The sequence below is a fragment of the Salvelinus alpinus genome, chromosome 17 (assembly GCF_045679555.1).
Source record: "Salvelinus alpinus chromosome 17, SLU_Salpinus.1, whole genome shotgun sequence".
Taxonomy (NCBI): domain Eukaryota; kingdom Metazoa; phylum Chordata; class Actinopteri; order Salmoniformes; family Salmonidae; genus Salvelinus; species Salvelinus alpinus.
This window is the reverse complement of record NC_092102.1, coordinates 51,584,572-51,605,183: the sequence shown is the minus strand read 5'-3', so window position 1 is coordinate 51,605,183 and position 20,612 is coordinate 51,584,572. Positions and strand designations below refer to the sequence as shown.

Genomic DNA, 20,612 nt, shown 5'->3' with positions numbered 1-20,612 from the left:
CACTACACAAGGCTCCTCTTGCTTGGTAAGCTACTCTGGTTCCCCCTAGTGGATATCCACTACACAAGGCTCCTCTTGCTTGGTAAGCTACTCTGGCTCCCCCTAGTGGATATACACGACACAAGGCTCCTCTTGCTTGGTAAGCTACTCTGGCTCCCCCTAGTGGATATACACGACACAAGGCTCCTCTTGCTTGGTAAGCTACTCTGGCTCCCCCTAGTGGATATCCACTACACAAGGCTCCTCTTGCTTGGTAAGCTACTCTGGCTCCCCCTAGTGGATATCCACTACACAAGGCTCCTCTTGCTTGGTAAGCTACTCTGGCTCCCCCTAGTGGATATCCACTACACAAGGCTCCTCTTGCTTGGTAAGCTACTCTGGCTCCCCCTAGTGGATATCCACTACACAAGGCTCCTCTTGCTTGGTAAGCTACTCTGGCTCCCCCTAGTGGAAAGATTATGCGTTAGAACACAATATGGCCTCCATCTCCACTCTGACCCTCTGATCCTCTGGCCGGTTTCTAATATGATGTAATGACAATAGACATTTCATTAGTACCATGTCTTTACTGTGGATGATGATATGAGTGAATATATCATCACAGGAAAACAATGATTAGCTGTGTGTGAAAAGCGGTGTGTTTTATGCAGGATATACCATATAATCAGCCTGTAGAAACATCAGAGTCATACAGCCTAGAAAGATATACTGTATCTAAACCTTGTGAAGACTTACAGAAAACGTTTGACCTCTGTCATTGCCAACAAAGGGTATATAACAAGTATTGAGATAAACTTTTGTTATTGACCAAATATTTATTTTCCACCATAATTTGCAAATAAATTCATAAAAAATCCTACAATGTGATTTTCTGGATAAAAATAAATAAAGAAAATGTCTGTGATAGTTGAAGTGTACCTATGATGAAAACTACAGGCCTCTCTCATCTTTTTAAGTGGGAGAACTTGCACAATTGGTGGCTGATTAAATACTTTTTTGCCCCACTGTACATGCAGAGCCTTCGGAAAGTATTCAGACCCCTTTCCTTTTTCCACATTTTGTTACGTTACAGCCTTATTCTAAAATGGATTAAATAAAACATTTTCCTCATCAATCTACACACAATAACCCATAATGACAAAGAAAAACTTACATTTTTTTTGTGCAAAATTATTTAAAAAAAACAAACAGAAATACCATATTTACATAATTATTCAGACCCTTTGCTATGAGACTCTAAATTGAGCTCAAGTGAATCCTGTTTCCATTGATCATCCTTGAGATGTTTCTACAACTTGATTGGAGTTCACCTGTGGTAAATTCAATTGATTGGACATGATTTGGAAAGGTACACACCTGTCTATATAAAGGTCCCACAGTTGACAGTGCATGTCAGACCAAAAACCAAGCCATGATGTCAAAGGAATTGTCTGTAGAGAATGTAGAGATGTCCCTGAGAAACATCATATGGGCCATAGAAATACAATCTACCACAATTTACCAGTCAAATTGCCAGGTTTAAAGGTTCCAAGCTCGTTTTAAAGATTATACCTCTACGATATTAGTACCAGTTTATTATATACTGCTGCTGTCTGTGTAGTGCTTTGTTATTATATTACACCAATCAATGATGATGATGATGGGTCTGTTGATAGGATGATGGGTCTGTTGATAGGATGATGATGGGTCTGTTGATAGGATGATGGGTCTGTTGATAGGATGGTGGGTCTGTTGATAGGATGATGGGTCTGTTGATAGGATGATGGGTCTGTTGATAGGATGATGGGTCTGTTGATAGGATGATGGGTCTGTTGATAGGATGATGGGTCTGTTGATAGGAGGATGGGTCTGTTGATAGGATGATGGGTCTGTTGATAGGATGATGATGGGTCTGTTGATAGGATGATGATGGGTCTGTTGATAGGATGATGGGTCTGTTGATAGGATGATGGGTCGGTTGATAGAATGATGGGTCTGTTGATAGGATGATGGGTCTGTTGATAGGATGATGGGTCTGTTGATAGGATGATGGGTCTGTTGATAGGATGATGGGTCTGTTGATAGGATGATGTGTCTGTTGATAGAATGATGGGTCTGTTGATAGGATGATGGGTCTGTTGATAGAATGATGGGTCTGTTGATAGGATGATGGGTCTGTTGATAGGATGATGATGGGTCTGTTGATAGGATGATGGGTCTGTTGATAGGATGATGGGTCTGTTGATAGGATGATGGGTCTGTTGATAGAATGATGGGTCTGTTGATATGATGATGGGTCTGTTGATATGATTTATTTTCTTCTCCAGTTGGTTGCGGGAGGACAGTTCAGAGTCCTCAAAGTTCCCCTGGGCTTCATCAAAGCTCTAGAATGGGTAAGTTGTCCTCTCTCTCTGTCTGTCTGTCTGTCTGTCTGTCTGTCTGTCTGTCTGTCTGTCTGTCTGTCTGTCTGTCTGTCTCTCGCTCTTAGGGTTAGGGGTTTGGGTTAGGGGTTAGGGGTTAGGGTTAGGGTTAGGGGTTTGGGTTAGGGTTAGGGTTAGGGTTAGGGTTAGGGTTAGGGGTTAGGTTCATTTCCATATAGCCATTGTTTAAACGGAAACCAGTTCCTGAAGTGCATGAGCCGATGAGACGGGACAGTGAGAGAGCATCGCAGCCAACAAGAAGAATTCACTGACCGACTTGACCTGCCTGTCTTTACTGTCACAAAATCACTATGTAAAATGAATCTGATTAGTCTGTTCTCAACATTATATCAATAGGTACACAACAATATGTATGGTGTAATGCCATTGGAAGGTTGGGAGCTTGATCCCCCAGCTGAGTCATACCACAGTAAAATGTAAAGCCAAGACTACTTAGTTATATCACATGTCATGTGTGTATCGCTAGACTCGCAAACAGCCCTATTTCAGTGGTATTCTAGAGTAGGAAACAGCCCTATTTCAGTGGTATTCTAGAGTAACAATCAGCCCTATTTCAGTGGTGTTCTAGAGTAGCAAACAGCTCTATTTCAGTGGTATTCTAGAGTAGCAAACAGCCCTATTTCAGTGGTATTCTAGAGTAGGAAACAGCCCTATTTCAGTGGTATTCTAGAGTAGGAAACAGCCCTATTTCAGTGGTATTCTAGAGTAGCAAACAGCTCTATTTCAGTGGTGTTCTAGAGTAGCAAACAGCTCTATTTCAGTGGTATTCTAGAGTAGCAAACAGCCCTATTTCAGTGGTGTTCTAGAGTAGCAAACAGCTCTATTTCAGTGGTATTCTAGAGTAGCAAACAGCCCTATTTCAGTGGTATTCTAGAGTAGGAAACAGCCCTATTTCAGTGGTATTCTAGAGTAGGAAACAGCCCTATTTCAGTGGTATTCTAGAGTAGCAAACAGCCCTATTTCAGTGGTATTCTAGAGTAACAAACAGCCCTATTTCAGTGGTATTCTAGAGTAACAAACAGCCCTATTTTAGTGGTGTTCTAGAGTAGCAAACAGCCCTATTTTAGTGGTGTTCTAGAGTAGCAAACAGCCCTATTTTAGTGGTATTCTAGAGTAGCAAACAGCCCTATTTCAGTGGTATTCTAGAGTAACAAACAGCCCTATTTCAGTGGTATTCTAGAGTAGCAAACAGCCCTATTTCAGTGGTATTCTAGAGTAACAAACAGCCCTATTTCAGTGGTATTCTAGAGTAACAAACAGCCCTATTTCAGTGGTATTCTAGAGTAGGAAACAGCCCTATTTCAGTGGTATTCTAGAGTAACAAACAGCCCTATTTCAGTGGTATTCTAGAGTAGCAAACAGCCCTATTTCAGCGGTATTCTAGAGTAACAAACAGCCCTATTTCAGCGGTATTCTAGAGTAGCAAACAGCCCTATTTCAGTGGTATTCTAGAGTAACAAACAGCCCTATTTCAGTGGTATTCTAGAGTAGCAAACAGCCCTATTTCAGTGGTATTCTAGAGTAACAAACAGCCCTATTTCAGCGGTATTCTAGAGTAGCAAACAGCCCTATTTCAGTGGTATTCTAGAGTAACAAACAGCCCTATTTCAGTGGTATTCTAGAGTAGGAAACAGCCCTATTTCAGTGGTATTCTAGAGTAACAAACAGCCCTATTTCAGTGGTATTCTAGAGTGGGAAACAGCCCTATTTCAGTGGTATTCTAGAGTAACAAACAGCCCTATTTCAGCGGTATTCTAGAGTAGCAAACAGCCCTATTTCAGTGGTATTCTAGAGTAGCAAACAGCCCTATTTCAGTGGTTTTCTAGAGTAACAAACAGCCATATTTCAGTGGTTTTCTAGAGTAACAAACAGCCCTATTTCAGTGGTATTCTAGAGTAGCAAACAGCCCTATTTCAGTGGTATTCTAGAGTAACAAACAGCCCTATTTCAGTGGTATTCTAGAGTAGCAAACAGCCCTATTTCAGTGGTATTCTAGAGTAGCAAACAGCCCTATTTCAGTGGTATTCTAGATTAGCAAACAGCCCTATTTCAGTGGTATTCTAGAGTAGGAAACAGCCCTATTTCAGTGGTATTCTAGAGTAGCAAACAGCCCTATTTCAGTGGTTTTCTAGAGTAACAAACAGCCCTATTTCAGTGGTATTCTAGAGTAACAAACAGCCCTATTTCAGTGGTATTCTAGAGTAGGAAACAGCCCTATTTCAGTGGTATTCTAGAGTAACAAACAGCCCTATTTCAGTGGTATTCTAGAGTAACAAACAGCCCTATTTCAGTGGTATTCTAGAGTAGCAAACAGCCCTATTTCAGTGGTATTCTAGAGTAGCAAACAGCCCTATTTCAGTGGTATTCTAGAGTAGCAAACAGCCCTATTTCAGTGGTATTCTAGAGTAGCAAACAGCCCTATTTCAGTGGTTTTCTAGAGTAACAAACAGCCCTATTTCAGTGGTTTTCTAGAGTAACAAACAGCCCTATTTCAGTGGTATTCTAGAGTAGCAAACAGCCCTATTTCAGTGGTATTCTAGAGTAGCAAACAGCCCTATTTCAGTGGTATTCTAGAGTAGCAAACAGCCCTATTTCAGTGGTATTCTAGATTAGCAAACAGCCCTATTTCAGTGATATTCTAGAGTAACAAACAGCCCTATTTCAGTGGTATTCTAGAGTAGCAAACAGCCCTATTTCAGTGGTATTCTAGAGTAGCAAACAGCCCTATTTCAGTGGTATTCTAGAGTAGGAAACAGCCCTATTTCAGTGGTATTCTAGAGTAGCAAACAGCCCTATTTCAGTGGTTTTCTAGAGTAACAAACAGCCCTATTTCAGTGGTATTCTAGAGTAACAAACAGCCCTATTTCAGTGGTATTCTAGAGTAGGAAACAGCCCTATTTCAGTGGTATTCTAGAGTAGGAAACAGCCCTATTTCAGTGGTATTCTAGAGTAGCAAACAGCCCTATTTCAGTGGTATTCTAGAGTAACAAACAGCCCTATTTCAGTGGTATTCTAGAGTAACAAACAGCCCTATTTCAGTGGTAGTCTAGAGTAACAAACAGCCCTATTTCAGTGGTATTCTAGAGTAACAAACAGCCCTATTTCAGTGGTATTCTAGAGTAACAAACAGCCCTATTTCAGTGGTATTCTAGAGTAGCAAACAGCCCTATTTCAGTGGTATTCTAGAGTAACAAACAGCTCTATTTCAGTGGTATTCTAGAGTAGCAAACAGCCCTATTTCAGTGGTATTCTAGAGTAGGAAACAGCCCTATTTCAGTGGTATTCTAGAGTAACAAACAGCCCTATTTCAGTGGTATTCTAGAGTAACAAACAGCACTATTTCAGTGGTATTCTAGAGTAACAAACAGCCCTATTTCAGTGGTATTCTAGAGTAGCAAACAGCCCTATTTCAGTGGTATTCTAGAGTAACAAACAGCACTATTTCAGTGGTATTCTAGAGTAACAAACAGCCCTATTTCAGTGGTATTCTAGAGTAACAAACAGCCCTATTTCAGTGGTATTCTAGAGTAACAAACAGCCCTATTTCAGTGGTATTCTAGAGTAACAAACAGCCCTATTTCAGTGGTATTCTAGAGTAACAAACAGCCCTATTTCAGTGGTATTCTAGAGTAGGAAACAGCCCTATTTCAGTGGTATTCTAGAGTAACAAACAGCCCTATTTCAGTGGTATTCTAGAGTAGCAAACAGCCCTATTTCAGTGGTATTCTAGAGTAGCAAACAGCCCTATTTCAGTGGTATTCTAGAGTAGGAAACAGCCCTATTTCAGTGGTATTCTAGAGTAACAAACAGCCCTATTTCAGTGGTATTCTAGAGTAACAAACAGCTCTATTTCAGTGGTATTCTAGAGTAGCAAACAGCCCTATTTCAGTGGTATTCTAGAGTAGGAAACAGCCCTATTTCAGTGGTATTCTAGAGTAACAAACAGCCCTATTTTAGTGGTATTCTAGAGTAACAAACAGCACTATTTCAGTGGTATTCTAGAGTAACAAACAGCCCTATTTCAGTGGTATTCTAGAGTAGCAAACAGCCCTATTTCAGTGGTATTCTAGAGTAACAAACAGCACTATTTCAGTGGTATTCTAGAGTAACAAACAGCCCTATTTCAGTGGTATTCTAGAGTAACAAACAGCCCTATTTCAGTGGTATTCTAGAGTAACAAACAGCCCTATTTCAGTGGTATTCTAGAGTAACAAACAGCCCTATTTCAGTGGTATTCTAGAGTAACAAACAGCCCTATTTCAGTGGTATTCTAGAGTAGCAAACAGCCCTATTTCAGTGGTATTCTAGAGTAGGAAACAGCCCTATTTCAGTGGTATTCTAGAGTAGCAAACAGCCCTATTTCAGTGGTATTCTAGAGTAGCAAACAGCCCTATTTCAGTGGTGTTCTAGAGTAGGAAACAGCCCTATTTCAGTGGTATTCTCCTACTGCAGTGATTCGCCAACCAGGGCTGCTAGAACCCTCTACTATGTACTATGGAACCAGCCCTCACACAAAACAGGAGACAAACTATCCTCGTGAGAGATTCACATCTACGTCCATCACAACTGACAAACTGAAAGTTTAAAGCAAAAAACAAAACAAAAAACAATTGAAAGGCAACACCATGGGACCTCTCCTCCTACAACGCATGGGGACAGCAGTACACTTCAGATCCACTTCTGTCTTACCTGTAGATGTGCTTTTTCAAAATGTAATTTAACCGTAACAACAACAACATGACGGCGAGAGTAATGGCGACATCTGGTGGCCACGGTGAGTCATGACACCGTGCCCAGGTCATCACAGTCTGTCCAGAGATTACGACAACAGTACCAGCTAGATAACTCTGGTGATACACATCAACACCAAGATAATCAATGACTACAGTTTGGTATCCAAACAGACCGTTTCACCGTTTTGTGTGTATTCTATGTGACATAGATTCTGAAAGCAGAAAACAGTGGGATTAGATGGGTAGCAGCAGCTGGAAGGCTACTTCAATAGGACGGCCGGTGAGATTATTGTGTTCGTTGTCGCTTGGAGTCGTGAGTGGCCCCCCAGGCTGTTGCCCCTCCCACACACACATACACACACACGCACACACACACACGCACACACAAACGCACAGACACACACAGACACACAGATGCGTGCCCAGTGGGTTGAGGTGCCCAGTGGGTTGAGGTGCCCAGTGGGGTTGAGGTGCCCAGAGGGTTGAGGTAACCAGTGGGGTTGAGGTAACCAGTGGGGTTGATGTGCCCAGTGGGTTGAGGTGCCCAGTGGGGTTGAGGTTCCCAGTGGGTTGAGGTGACCAGTGGGGTTGAGGTGCCCAGTGGGGTTGAGGTGCCCAGTGGGGTTGAGGTGCCCAGAGGGTTGAGGTGCCCAGTGGGGTTGAGGTGCCCAGTGGGTTGAGGTGCCCAGTGGGGTTGAGGTGCCCAGTGGGTTGAGGTGCCCAGTGGGTTGAGGTGCCCAGTGGGTTGAGATGCCTAGTGGGTTGAGGTGCCCAGTGGGGTTGAGGTGCCCAGTGGGGTTGAGGTGCCCAGTGGGGTTGAGGTGCCCAGTGGGGTTGAGATGCCCAGTGGGGTTGAGGTGCCCAGAGGGGTTGAGGTGCCCAGAGGGGTTGAGGTGCCCAGTGGGTGGAGGTGCCCAGTGGGTGGAGGTGCCCAGTGGGTGGAGGTGCCCAGTGGGTGGAGGTGCCCAGTGGGATTGAGGTGCCCAGTGGGTTGAGGTGCCCAGTGGGGTTGAGGTGCCCAGTGGGTTGAGGTGCCCAGAGGGGTTGAGGTGCCCAGAGGGGTTGAGGTGCCCAGTGGGTTGAGGTGCCCAGTGAGGTGCCCAGTGGGGTTGAGGTGCCCAGTGGGGTTGAGGTGCCCAGTGGGTTGAGGTGCCCAGTGGGGTTGAGGTGCCCAGTGGGTTGAGGTGCCCAGTGGTGTTGAGGTGCCCAGTGGGGTAGAGGTGCCCAGTGGGTTGAGGTGCCCAGTGGGGTTGAGGTGCCCAGAGGGGTTGAGGTGCCCAGAGGGGTTGAGGTGCCCAGTGGGGTCGAGGTGCCCAGTGGGTTCGAGGTGCCCAGTGGGTTCGAGGTGCCCAGTGGGGTTGAGGTGCCCAGTGGGGTTGAGGTGCCCAGTGGGTTGAGGTGCCCAGTGGGGTTGAGGTGCCCAGTGGGGTTGAGGTGCCCAGTGGGTTGAGGTGCCCAGTGGGTTGAGGTGCCCAGTGGGTTGAGGTGCCCAGTGGGGTTGAGGTGCCCAGTGGGGTTGAGGTGCCCAGTGGGTTGAGGTGCCCAGTGGGGTTGAGGTGCCTATGAGGCTGCCCATGTTTATGGATTTAGGGTTGTACCTGGTGGGTTCCTTGATAATTTGTGTGAGATTGAGGGCATCTAGCTTAGATTGTCGGCCGGCTATCCCAGTTTAAGTCACCTAACAGAACGAACTCTGAAGATAGATGGGGGGGCAATCAATTCACATATGGTGTCCAGGGCACAGCTGGGAGCGGCATCAGTGAGAGACTTATTTCTGGAGAGATTCATTTTTAAAATTAGAAGCTCAAACTGTTTGGGCACAGACCTGGAAAGTATGACAGAACTTTGCAGGCTGTCTCTGCAGTAGATTGCAACTCCTCCCCCTTTGGCAGTTCTATCTTGACGGAAAATGTTGTAGTTGGGGATGGAAATCTCAGAATTGTTGGTGGCCTTCCTAAGCCAGGATTCAGACATGGCAAGGACATCCGGGTTGGCAGAGTGTGCTAAAGCAGTGAGTAAAACAAACTTAGTGTGCTGACAAACTGCCTGGGAGCTTCTCAGTGGTGAAACTCCTCCTCCTTCAATCAGTGGTGAACCAGGTGGAACAAATCTTCCAGGCAATCAGGGCGTGCCAGCACCTGGCTCTGCTGTTGTCTTTAGACCGCAGTGAAAGGAGCATTTATAACACCACAAGACCAAGGAAACTTCATCTTTGTGATCAAGGTGACTGTGCAAGTCCAAGCCCTCCACAAAACTGTGAAAGACAGCCGGTAAGCGCCATGCTTGACTATACTGACTTAAGCAGTGCACTGCTAATGATACTCTGGAAAACACAGACTCTTAACTCTTAACTTTGATAGGACTTTTGCAGTGGTATTTATAACTTCAAATGTTGTTTGTGGGGTATAAAGGAAAAGTAAGAAGAGCCAAATTCATTGTTGACAAAGAACTTGTTTGAAATGGTTAAAAGTAATTTAAACTTTGTAGAAATCTTAGTAAACCAAGTTCTTAATTCAGTAACAAATGTATAGTCTAAAAAATCTTTGGCTAAAAAATGTAAGATTTGTCTGCTTAAAACTACTGATTAGAAAATAAATGTAAATTTTTACTACAAAAAATATTTTGAATGTATTTGGCTAAAATGCAAATTTAGAGAAAATATACTGATTCTGCTCATTTGATTAAAAATGGTGGGTTTCTATTTTGGGAAACATTTGCTTAAAAGTGGAAACCTTGTGTTTTATGGTGGCAGAAATGTGTTTATCTGGGGTGAATGTGGATAATTTTGTGTATTTGATTGGGCTGTCAACTCAAATAGTAACTTGTATTTGTCATCTCTTTTTTGAGGTTTTTCACCTGTTTACTGCCAACCAAAGAATGGTAAATAAAAGACAAACAACTGATTCCATGGCTGTTTATTGAGTGAAATCCAGTTAAAATCTTCATGTGGAGGGACTGTCCTTTTCAAGTGGGGAATTGCACAAGAAAGAGGTCAACTTGACACTTAGGGAAGAGGCTTCTGATGTTAACATGCATGAAACCAAGGCTTTTAATGTTACAGAAGTCAACAAATGAGAGCGCCTGGAGACACACAGGGCCTGAATTAACCTCTACATCCCCCGAGGAACAGAGGAGGAGTAGGATGAGGGTACGGCTAAAGGATATAAGAACTGGTCGTCTAGTGCGTTGGGGACAGAGAATAAACGGAACAGATTTCTGGGCGTGGTAGGATAGATTCAGGGCATAATGTACAGACAGGGGTATGGTAGGGTGTGGGTACAGTGGACGTAAACCTAGGCATTGAGTGATGATAAGAGAGGTTGCATCTCTGGATGCAGTAGTAATGCTAGGTGAACATTATTCAAGGCATATTGACATTAGAGAGAGACATAAAGCGAGGCATAAAGCAATCCCAGGTGTTGATTGGGAGAGCTAGCTAAGACAACAACAGGTAAGACAACAACAACAGGTAAATGGCGATGAATGGGCAGAGAGGGTCAGTTAACTACACACAGGGCCTGAATTCGAGGCAGGGTCCGACAGAAACAAATCAAACAAAATGGAGTACCGTGATTAATGAACAGTCCAGCAGGCCTCGGCTATGTAGCCAAGTGATCATAGGGTCCAGTGAACAGCAATAGATGAAACAGGGAAGCTGTTGGGTAGTCGTTACTACGCTAGCAAGCGGGGGACACAGCGTTCATAAAGTTAGCAGGCCGGGGCTAGCAGAAGCTTCTTCACCGACATCCGACAAAGGCCGGTTGAGGACACATTGAGGACACTTTGTTGACACAGGCTCCGTGTCAACAAAGGGTCCAGGCCAATTGGCAAAAGAGGTATTGTAGCTGGACTAATTTTGTTTGCTAGCTGGGAGATGCTTCTGGCTCGAGGCTAACTGGTGCTAGCTTCGGGACAAGGGCGTTAGCCACTATAGCCACTCAGTAGCAGCTAGCTAGCTGCGATGATCCGATGCAATCCGGTGATGTAGTGGCTTCTAGTCGTGTTAGTGAAGAGTCTGGGAGGCATCAGCTGTGTAGCCGAGTGAACGTAGGGTCCACTGAGCAGGCTGGGAGATGGGCCTGGCTCAAGGCTAGCGTCGAGGCTGGGCCACTCGGTAGCAGCTAGCTAGCTGCGATTATCTGGTGTAATGGTCCAGAGCTTACGGCAGGAATACGGTGATGTAGTGGAGAAAAACAGTCCGATATGCTCAGGGTTGATATCGCGCTGTGCAGACTGGCAGGTGTTATCCAGGCTAAAAGCGGATGGTGTCTGAGCTAAAGGTAAAGGCCGCAGTGGCTAACAATGACTAAATAGCTAGTAGCTAATTAGCTGATTACCATCTGGTGGCTAGCTTCTGATGGAAGTTCTAGCTATAAGGTCTAAAAATAGCAGATCCGTAACACATTGGGTGAGACAGGTTGCCGGAAGGTATATTTAATTTAAAAATGGAAAAGAGATTGAAAATATATTGAAATATATACAAAAAAAGACAACAAAAAAAAAATATTTACACGGGACAACGACAAAGCACGTCTGCACTGCTACGCCATCTTGGATTGTACGTTACACCGAGGCCTGTACTCTGGAGCGGGATCCATTTGGAGGTGGAGGGTCCGCTATGGTCGGGGGCAGTGTGTCACAGCATCATCGGACTGAGCTTGTTGTCATTGCAGGCAATCTCAACGCTGTGTGTTACAGGGAAGACATCCTCCTCCCTCATGTGGTACCCTTCCTGCAGGCTCATCCTGACATAACCCTCCAGCATGACAATGCCACCAGCCATTCTGCTTGTTCTGTGCGGGATTTCCTGCAAGACAGGAATGTCAGTGTTCTGCCATGGCCAGCGAAGAGCCCGGATCTCAATCCTATTGACCACGCCTGGGACCTGTTGGATCGGAGGGTGAGGGCAAGGGCCATTCCCCCCAGAAATGTCCGGGAACTTGCAGGTGCCTTGGTGGAAGAGTGGGATAACATCTCACAGCAAGAACTGGCAAATCTGGTGCAGTCCATGAGGAGGAGATGCACTGCAGTACTTAATGCAGCTGGTGGCCACACCAGATACTGACTGTTACTTTTTCCATTTCTGTTAGTCACATGTCTGTGGAACTTGTTCAGTTTATGTCTCAGTTGTTGAATCTTGTTATGTTCATACAAATATTTACACATGTTAAGTTTTCTGAAAATAAACGCAGTTGACAGTGAGAAGATGTTCATTTTCTGAGTTTAGGTTAGGGTCAAAGTGAAAGAGATAGTTGTAGTATTTTAACTCGTGAAGGTCTGTTTTTTTGTGTTGTGTGGTGTTGTTGAGCCCTTGTTTGTGAGATTTATTGTCAATTAGTCAACCATAACTTTCAAATGAATTTACTAGTGTGTTGAACTTGGAGAGTGTTAACTTGGCTTTCACACTGCACATATCAGTCCCTCAATGTCTCTAAGTGTTGAAATCATACTGTCATTATTAATTATCCTGGCCCTGTGTTATTCTTCTCTTCCCTCCTCTCCTATCCTCTTCTTCTCTCTTTTCTTCTCTTCCCTCCTCTCCTCTCCTCTTATTCTCTCTCCTCTCCTCTCCTCTCCTCTTCTTCTCTCTTCCCTCTCCTCTCCTCTCCTATCCTATCCTCTTCTTCTCTCTTCTCTTCCCTCCTCTCCTCTCCTCTTCTTCTCTTTTCTCTTCCCTCTCCTCTCCTCTCCTCTTCTTCTCTCTTCTCTTCCCTCCTCTCCTATCCTCTTCTTCTCTCTTCTCTTCTCTTCCCTCTCCTCTCCTCTCCTCTCCTCTCCTCTTCTTCTCTCTTCTCTCCTTTCCTGCAGATCTTTGCCATCTTTGCATTCTCAACATGTGGGAGTTACTCCGGGATGTTCAAGATGAGTGTGGAATGTAAAAACAGGACCGAGAGCGACCTGAGTATAGAGGTGGAATTCGAGTATCCTTTCAGGTTAGTCAAAGGTCTCTCTGTCCTCTCTTTTGACCAGGACCAAGACTGTTATGGCCTGCTGAGTTATAGACTCAAGGAGCTAACACAAGTCTTTAGCTCCAAGGCAAAGGTTATTCATCACGCGAGTATGGTTAATGGAACTTCCTCCAATACACTATTCCATATCACAAGGTTTGTGACTACCCTCCTGCTCCTCTCTTTTTTCAGGCTTCATCAAGAATACTTTGACGCCCCGACCTGCAAGGGGGGCCCCCCTGAGCGTCTCTTCCTGGTCGGTGACTACTCTTCCTCAGCAGAGTTCTTCGTCACCATCGGTGTGTTTGCCTTCCTCTACTCCATGGCTGCCCTCAGCGTCTACGTCTTTGCCCTGGAGAAGTACCGGGAGAACAACAAGGGACCACTCATCGTAAGTGGGGGAGGGTCTCAAGGGAATAGTGTGTGCAGGCATGTGCACAGATAAGTGTCAACCTGCTGCCCCTTGTCCCCGAGCTGCTGCCCCTTGTCCCCGAGCTGCTGCCCCTTGTCCCCGAGCTGCTGCCCCTTGTTCCCGAGCTGCTGCCCCTTGTTCCCGACCTGCTGCCCCTTGTCCCCGAGCTGCTGCCCCTTGTCCCCGAGCTGCTGCCCCTTGTCCCCGAGCTGCTGCCCCTTGTTCCCGAGCTGCTGCCCCGAGTCCCCGAGCTGATGCCCCTTGTTCCCGACCTGCTGCCCCTTGTCCCTGAGCTGCTGCCCCTTGCACTCACACTCACCAGGTGCCATTTTGGGTGGTGGTATGCATTTTGTGAAAATATATATACTGACAAAAATATATAAACGCAACAGTGTTGGTCTCATGTTTCATGAGCTGAAATAAAATATTCCAGAAATGTTCCATAGGCACAAAAAAGCTTATTTCTCTAAAATGTTGTTGCACAAATTTGTTTACATCCCTGTTAGTGAGCATTTCTCTTTTGCCAAGATATTCCATCCATCTGACAGGTGTGGCATATCAAGTATCTGATTAAACAGCATGATCATTACACAGGTGCACCTTGTGCTGGGAACAATAATAGGCCACTCTAAAATGTGCAGTTTTGTCACACAACACAATGCCACAGATGTCTCAAGTTGAGGGAGCGTGCAATTGGCATGCTGACTGCAGGAATGTCCACCAGAGCTGTTGCCAGAGAATTTAATGTTAATTTCTCTACCATAAGCCGCCTCCAATGTTAGTTTAGAGAATTTGGCCCAGGACCTCCACATCGGGCTTCTTCACCTGCGGATCATCTGAAACCAGCTTCCCGGACAGCTGATGAAACTGTGGGTTTTCACAACCGAAGAATTTCTGCAGAAACTTCCAGAAACAGACACAGGGAAGCTCATCTGTGTGCTCGTCGTCCTCACCAGGGTCGTGACCTGACCGCAGCTCGGCGTTGTAACCAAATTCAGTGGGCAAATGCCCACCTTCGATGGCCACTGGCACGCTGGAGAAGTTTGCTCTTCAACTGTACCGGGCAAACAGCAGACGTTGTATGGCGTCGTGTGGGTGAGCGGTTTGCTGATGTCAGCGTTGTGAACAGAGAGCCGCGTGGTGGTGGTGGTGGTGGGGTTATGGTATAGGCCACAGGAGGTTGGTGGCATCTTAATTGGGGAGAACGGGCTCGTGGTAATGACTGGAGCGGAATAGTTGGAATGGTATCAAATACATCAAACACATTGGTTTCCATGGTTTCCAGGTGTTTGATACCGTTCCATTTGCTCCGTTCCGGATATTATTATGAGCCGTCCTCAGCCTCCTCTGGTATGGGCAGGCATAAGCTACGGACAATTCACACAATTGCATTTTATCGATGGCCATTTTTAATGCACAGAGAAACCGTGACGAGATCCTGAGGCCCATTGTCGTGCCATTCATCCCGCCGCCATCATCTCATGTTTCAGCGTAATAATGAACGGCTCCATGTCGCAAGGATCTGTGTACACAATTCCTGGATGCTGAAAATGTCTCAGTTCTTCCATGGCCTGAATACTCACCAGATATGTCACCCATTGAGCATGTTTGGGATGCTCCGGATCGACGTGTACGACAGTGTGTTCCAGTTCCCGCCAATATCCAGCAACTTCGCACAGCCATTGAAGAGGAGAGGAACAACATTCCACAGGCCACAATCAACAGCCTGATCAACTCTATGTGAAGGAGATGTGTCGTGCTGCATGATGGGGTCACACCAGATACTGACTGGTTTTCTGATCCATGCCCCTACCTTTTTATTAAAGGTATCTGTGACTAACATATGAATATCTGTATTCCCAGTCATGTGAAATCCATAGATTAGGGCCTAATGAGTTTATTTCAATTAATTGATTTCCTTATATGAAATGTAACTGTTGCATGTTGCAGTTATATTTGTGTTCAGTGTATATACAGTTTTTGACGTTATTGTTCTGAACCTACGGCAAGTCGCCGTAACATCGTCAAGTTCGCCACCTCCTACCCCACCCCATCCGTTGGTTGATAGCGCCTGTTGGTCTGCCCTGTACGGACTTTCCTCGCCCAGTTTTGCCTGTTTCTCAGTCGGCCCTGTACGGAGGCTGATACGCCCAGCAGACTCAACTCCATCCCCTCTTCAGTCGAGAGTTGTACATATGTGTCAGGGCAGCGTCAACACAGGTAGTGGAGACCTTAGCTAACCACTATATAGTTAAAAATAAATAGGCCTATGATCATTCCAAGTAGAGGTAGTTAGTACGTTATGAATTTCGATGGGGCCGGTGGGTGCCCTTTTTTCATCTTAAACACATGCCTGCTGAAAGGTCTGTGGCCTTCTGCCATCTATCTTAACAGTTGACACCATTTTATCATTTGACACCTTCCCAGGCTTCCTGTGTGTTGTAATTCACTAGAGGGTCTGATGTCATAGCCTGCATAGCTCTAGAATGATAACGGTGGCCATCTTGGTCAGGTGTTCTATAGAGGATCTGATGTCATATACCTGCATAGCTCTAGAATGATAACGGTGGCCTTCTTGGTCAGGTGTTCTATAGAGGATCTGATGTCATATACCTGCATAGCTCTAGAATGATAACGGTGGCCATCTTGGTCAGGTGTTCTATAGAGGATCTGATGTCATAGACCTGCATAGCTCTAGAATGATGTTGGTAGCCATCTTGGTCAGGTGTTCTATAGAGGGTCTGATGTCATAGACCTGCATAGCTCTAGAAGGATAACGGTGGCCATCTTGGTCAGGTGTTCTATAGAGGGTCTGATGTCATAGACCTGCATAGCTCTAGAATGATAACGGTGGCCATTTTGGTCAGGTGTTCTATAGAGGGTCTGATGTCATAGACCTGCATAGCTCTAGAATGATAACGGTGGCCATCTTGGTCAGGTGTTCTATAGAGGATCTGATGTCATAGACCTGCATAGCTCTAGAATGATGTTGGTAGCCATCTTGGTCAAGTGTTCTATAGAGGATCTGATGTCATAGACCTGCATAGCTCTAGAATGATAACGGTGGCCATCTTGGTCAGGTGTTCTATAGAGGATCTGATGTCATAGACCTGCATACCTCTAGAATGATGTTGGTAGCCATCTTGGTCAGGTGTTCTATAGAGGATCTGATGTCATAGACCTGCATAGCTCTAGAATGATAACGGTGGCCATCTTGGTCAGGTGTTCTATAGAGGATCTGATGTCATAGACCTGCATAGCTCTAGAAGGATAACGGTGGCCATCTTGGTCAGGTGTTCTATAGAGGATCTGATGTCATAGACCTGCATACCTCTAGAATGATGTTGGTAGCCATCTTGGTCAGGTGTTCTATAGAGGATCTGATGTCATAGACCTGCATACCTCTAGAATGATGTTGGTAGCCATCTTGGTCAGGTGTTCTATAGAGGATCTGATGTCATAGACCTGCATAGCTCTAGAATGATAACGGTGGCCATCTTGGTCAGGTGTTCTATAGAGGATCTGATGTCATAGACCTGCATAGCTCTAGAATGATGTTGGTAGCCATCTTGGTCAGGTGTTCTATAGAGGATCTGATGTCATAGACCTGCATAGCTCTAGAATGATAACGGTGGCCATCTTGGTCAGGTGTTCTATAGAGGATCTGATGTCATAGACCTGCAAAGCTCTAGAAGGATGTTGGTAGCCATCTTGGTCAGGTGTTCTATAGAGGGTCTGATGTCATAGACCTGCATAGCTCTAGAAGGATAACGGTGGCCATCTTGGTCAGGTGTTCAAAGAGGATCTGATGTCATAGACCTGCATAGCTCTAGAATGATAACGGTGGCCATCTTGGTCAGGTGTTCTATAGAGGATCTGATGTCATAGACCTGCATAGCTCTAGAATGATAACGGTGGCCATCTTGGTCAGGTGTTCTATAGAGGATCTGATGTCATAGACCTGCATAGCTCTAGAATGATAACGGTGGCCATCTTGGTCAGGTGTTCTATAGAGGATCTGATGTCATAGACCTGCATAGCTCTAGAATGATAACGGTGGCCATCTTGGTCAGGTGTTCTATAGAGGATCTGATGTCATAGACCTGCATAGCTCTAGAATGATGTTGGTAGCCATCTTGGTCAGGTGTTCTATAGAGGATCTGATGTCATAGACCTGCATAGCTCTAGAATGATAACGGTGGCCATCTTGGTCAGGTGTTCTATAGAGGATCTGATGTCATAGACCTGCATAGCTCTAGAATGATGTTGGTAGCCATCTTGGTCAGGTGTTCTATAGAGGATCTGATGTCATAGACCTGCATAGCTCTAGAAGGATAACGGTGGCCATCTTGGTCAGGTGTTCTATAGAGGATCTGATGTCATAGACCTGCATAGCTCTAGAATGATGTTGGTAGCCATCTTGGTCAGGTGTTCTATAGAGGATCTGATGTCATAGACCTGCATAGCTCTAGAATGATAACGGTGGCCATCTTGGTCAGGTGTTCAATAGAGGATCTGATGTCATAGACCTGCATAGCTCTAGAATGATGTTGGTAGCCATCTTGGTCAGGTGTTCTATAGAGGATCTGATGTCATAGACCTGCATAGCTCTAGAATGATAACGGTGGCCATCTTGGTCAGGTGTTCTATAGAGGATCTGATGTCATAGACCTGCAAAGCTCTAGAAGGATGTTGGTAGCCATCTTGGTCAGGTGTTCTATAGAGGGTCTGATGTCATAGACCTGCATAGCTCTAGAAGGATAACGGTGGCCATCTTGGTCAGGTGTTCTATAGAGGATCTGATGTCATAGACCTGCATAGCTCTAGAATGATAACGGTGGCCATCTTGGTCAGGTGTTCTATAGAGGATCTGATGTCATAGACCTGCATAGCTCTAGAATGATAACGGTGGCCATCTTGGTCAGGTGTTCTATAGAGGATCTGATGTCATAGACCTGCATAGCTCTAGAATGATAACGGTGGCCATCTTGGTCAGGTGTTCTATAGAGGATCTGATGTCATAGACCTGCATAGCTCTAGAATGATGTTGGTAGCCATCTTGGTCAGGTGTTCTATAGAGGATCTGATGTCATCGACCTGCATAGCTCTAGAATGATAACGGTGGCCATCTTGGTCAGGTGTTCTATAGAGGATCTGATGTCATAGACCTGCATAGCTCTAGAATGATGTTGGTAGCCATCTTGGTCAGGTGTTCTATAGAGGATCTGATGTCATAGACCTGCATAGCTCTAGAAGGATAACGGTGGCCATCTTGGTCAGGTGTTCTATAGAGGATCTGATGTCATAGACCTGCATAGCTCTAGAATGATAACGGTGGCCATCTTGGTCAGGTGTTCTATAGAGGATCTGATGTCATAGACCTGCATAGCTCTAGAATGATAACGGTGGCCATCTTGGTCAGGTGTTCAATAGAGGATCTGATGTCATAGACCTGCATAGCTCTAGAATGATTACGGTGGCCATCTTGGTCAGGTGTTCTATATGTCATTCTATGAGTTTGATCTCTCATTCCCCGTTTCCTGATGTGTGTTTCTGCAGGATTTTGGCGTGACGTGTGTGTTCACCTTCATGTGGTTGGTCAGTTCAGCTGCGTGGGCTAAGGGCCTGTCGGATGTCAAGGCGTCCACGGACCCTGAGAAGGTGGTCGATCTGATCTCAGCCTGCGACGAGGAAGGGAACCTCTGTCGTGAAGTTCACGACCCCGTCATGTCTGGACTCAACACCTCCGTCGTGAGTGTCTGCTTTTGGTTTTACTATAACAGTTTATTGTGTCTCTGCTGTGTTCGGTTGCATTACAATAATATTGTCTATTTATTAATAGTTCCAGGGGTCGATCACTCTGTCATAGCAATACGTTTCCATGGGCATTCATTGTAACAGAGATCTTACATTCATTGTAACAGAGATCTTACATTCATTGTAACAGAGATCTTACATTACATTCATTGTAACAGAGATCTTACATTCATTGTAACAGAGATCTTACATTACATTCATTGTAACAGAGATCTTACATTCATTGTAACAGAGATCTTACATTCATTGTAACAGAGATCTTACATTACATTCATTGTAACAGAGATCTTACATTCATTGTAACAGAGATCTTATATTACATTCATTGTAACAGAGATCTTACATTCATTGTAACAGAGATCTTACATTACATTCATTGTAACAGAGATATTACATTACATTCATTGTAACAGAGATATTACATTACATTCATTGTAACAGAGATATTACATTACATTCATTGTAACAGAGATATTACATTACATTCATTGTAACAGAGATATTACATTACATTCATTGTAACAGAGATATTACATTACATTCATTGTAACAGAGATCTTACTTTACATTCATTGTAACAGAGATATTACATTACATTCATTGTAACAGAGATATTACATTACATTCATTGTAACAGAGATATTACATTACATTCATTGTAACAGAGATATTACATTACATTCATTGTAACAGAGATATTACATTACATTCATTGTAACAGAGATCTTACATTACATTCATTGTAACAGAGATATTACATTACATTCATTGTAACAGAGATATTACATTACATTCATTGTAACAGAGATATTACATTACATTCATTGTAACAGAGATATTACATTACATTCATTGTAACAGAGATATTACATTACATTCATTGTAACAGAGATCTTACATTACATTCATTGTAACAGAGATATTACATTACATTCATTGTAACAGAGATATTACATTACATTCATTGTAACAGAGATCTTACTTTACATTCATTGTAACAGAGATCTTACATTCATTGTAACAGAGATCTTACATTACATTCATTGTAACAGAGATCTTACATTCATTGTAACAGAGATCTTACATTACATTCATTGTAACAGAGATATTACATTACATTCATTGTAACAGAGATATTACATTACATTCATTGTAACAGAGATATTACATTACATTCATTGTAACAGAGATCTTACATTACATTCATTGTAACAGAGATATTACATTACATTCATTGTAACAGAGATATTACATTACATTCATTGTAACAGAGATATTACAT

General features: G+C 44.2%; 1 protein-coding gene across 1 annotated transcript in view; it reads left to right on the top strand.

The window, feature by feature from the left end:
• LOC139543153 (synaptophysin-like) overlaps nt 1-20,612 on the top strand; it is a 39,167-nt gene that overhangs the window by 11,375 nt on the left and 7,180 nt on the right. The window contains exons 2-5 of the mRNA XM_071349391.1: nt 2,307-2,372; nt 12,962-13,086; nt 13,294-13,492; nt 19,073-19,264. Of these exons, the coding sequence (XP_071205492.1) occupies nt 2,307-2,372; nt 12,962-13,086; nt 13,294-13,492; nt 19,073-19,264 (582 nt within the window). The remainder of the gene's footprint in view (nt 1-2,306; nt 2,373-12,961; nt 13,087-13,293; nt 13,493-19,072; nt 19,265-20,612) is intronic.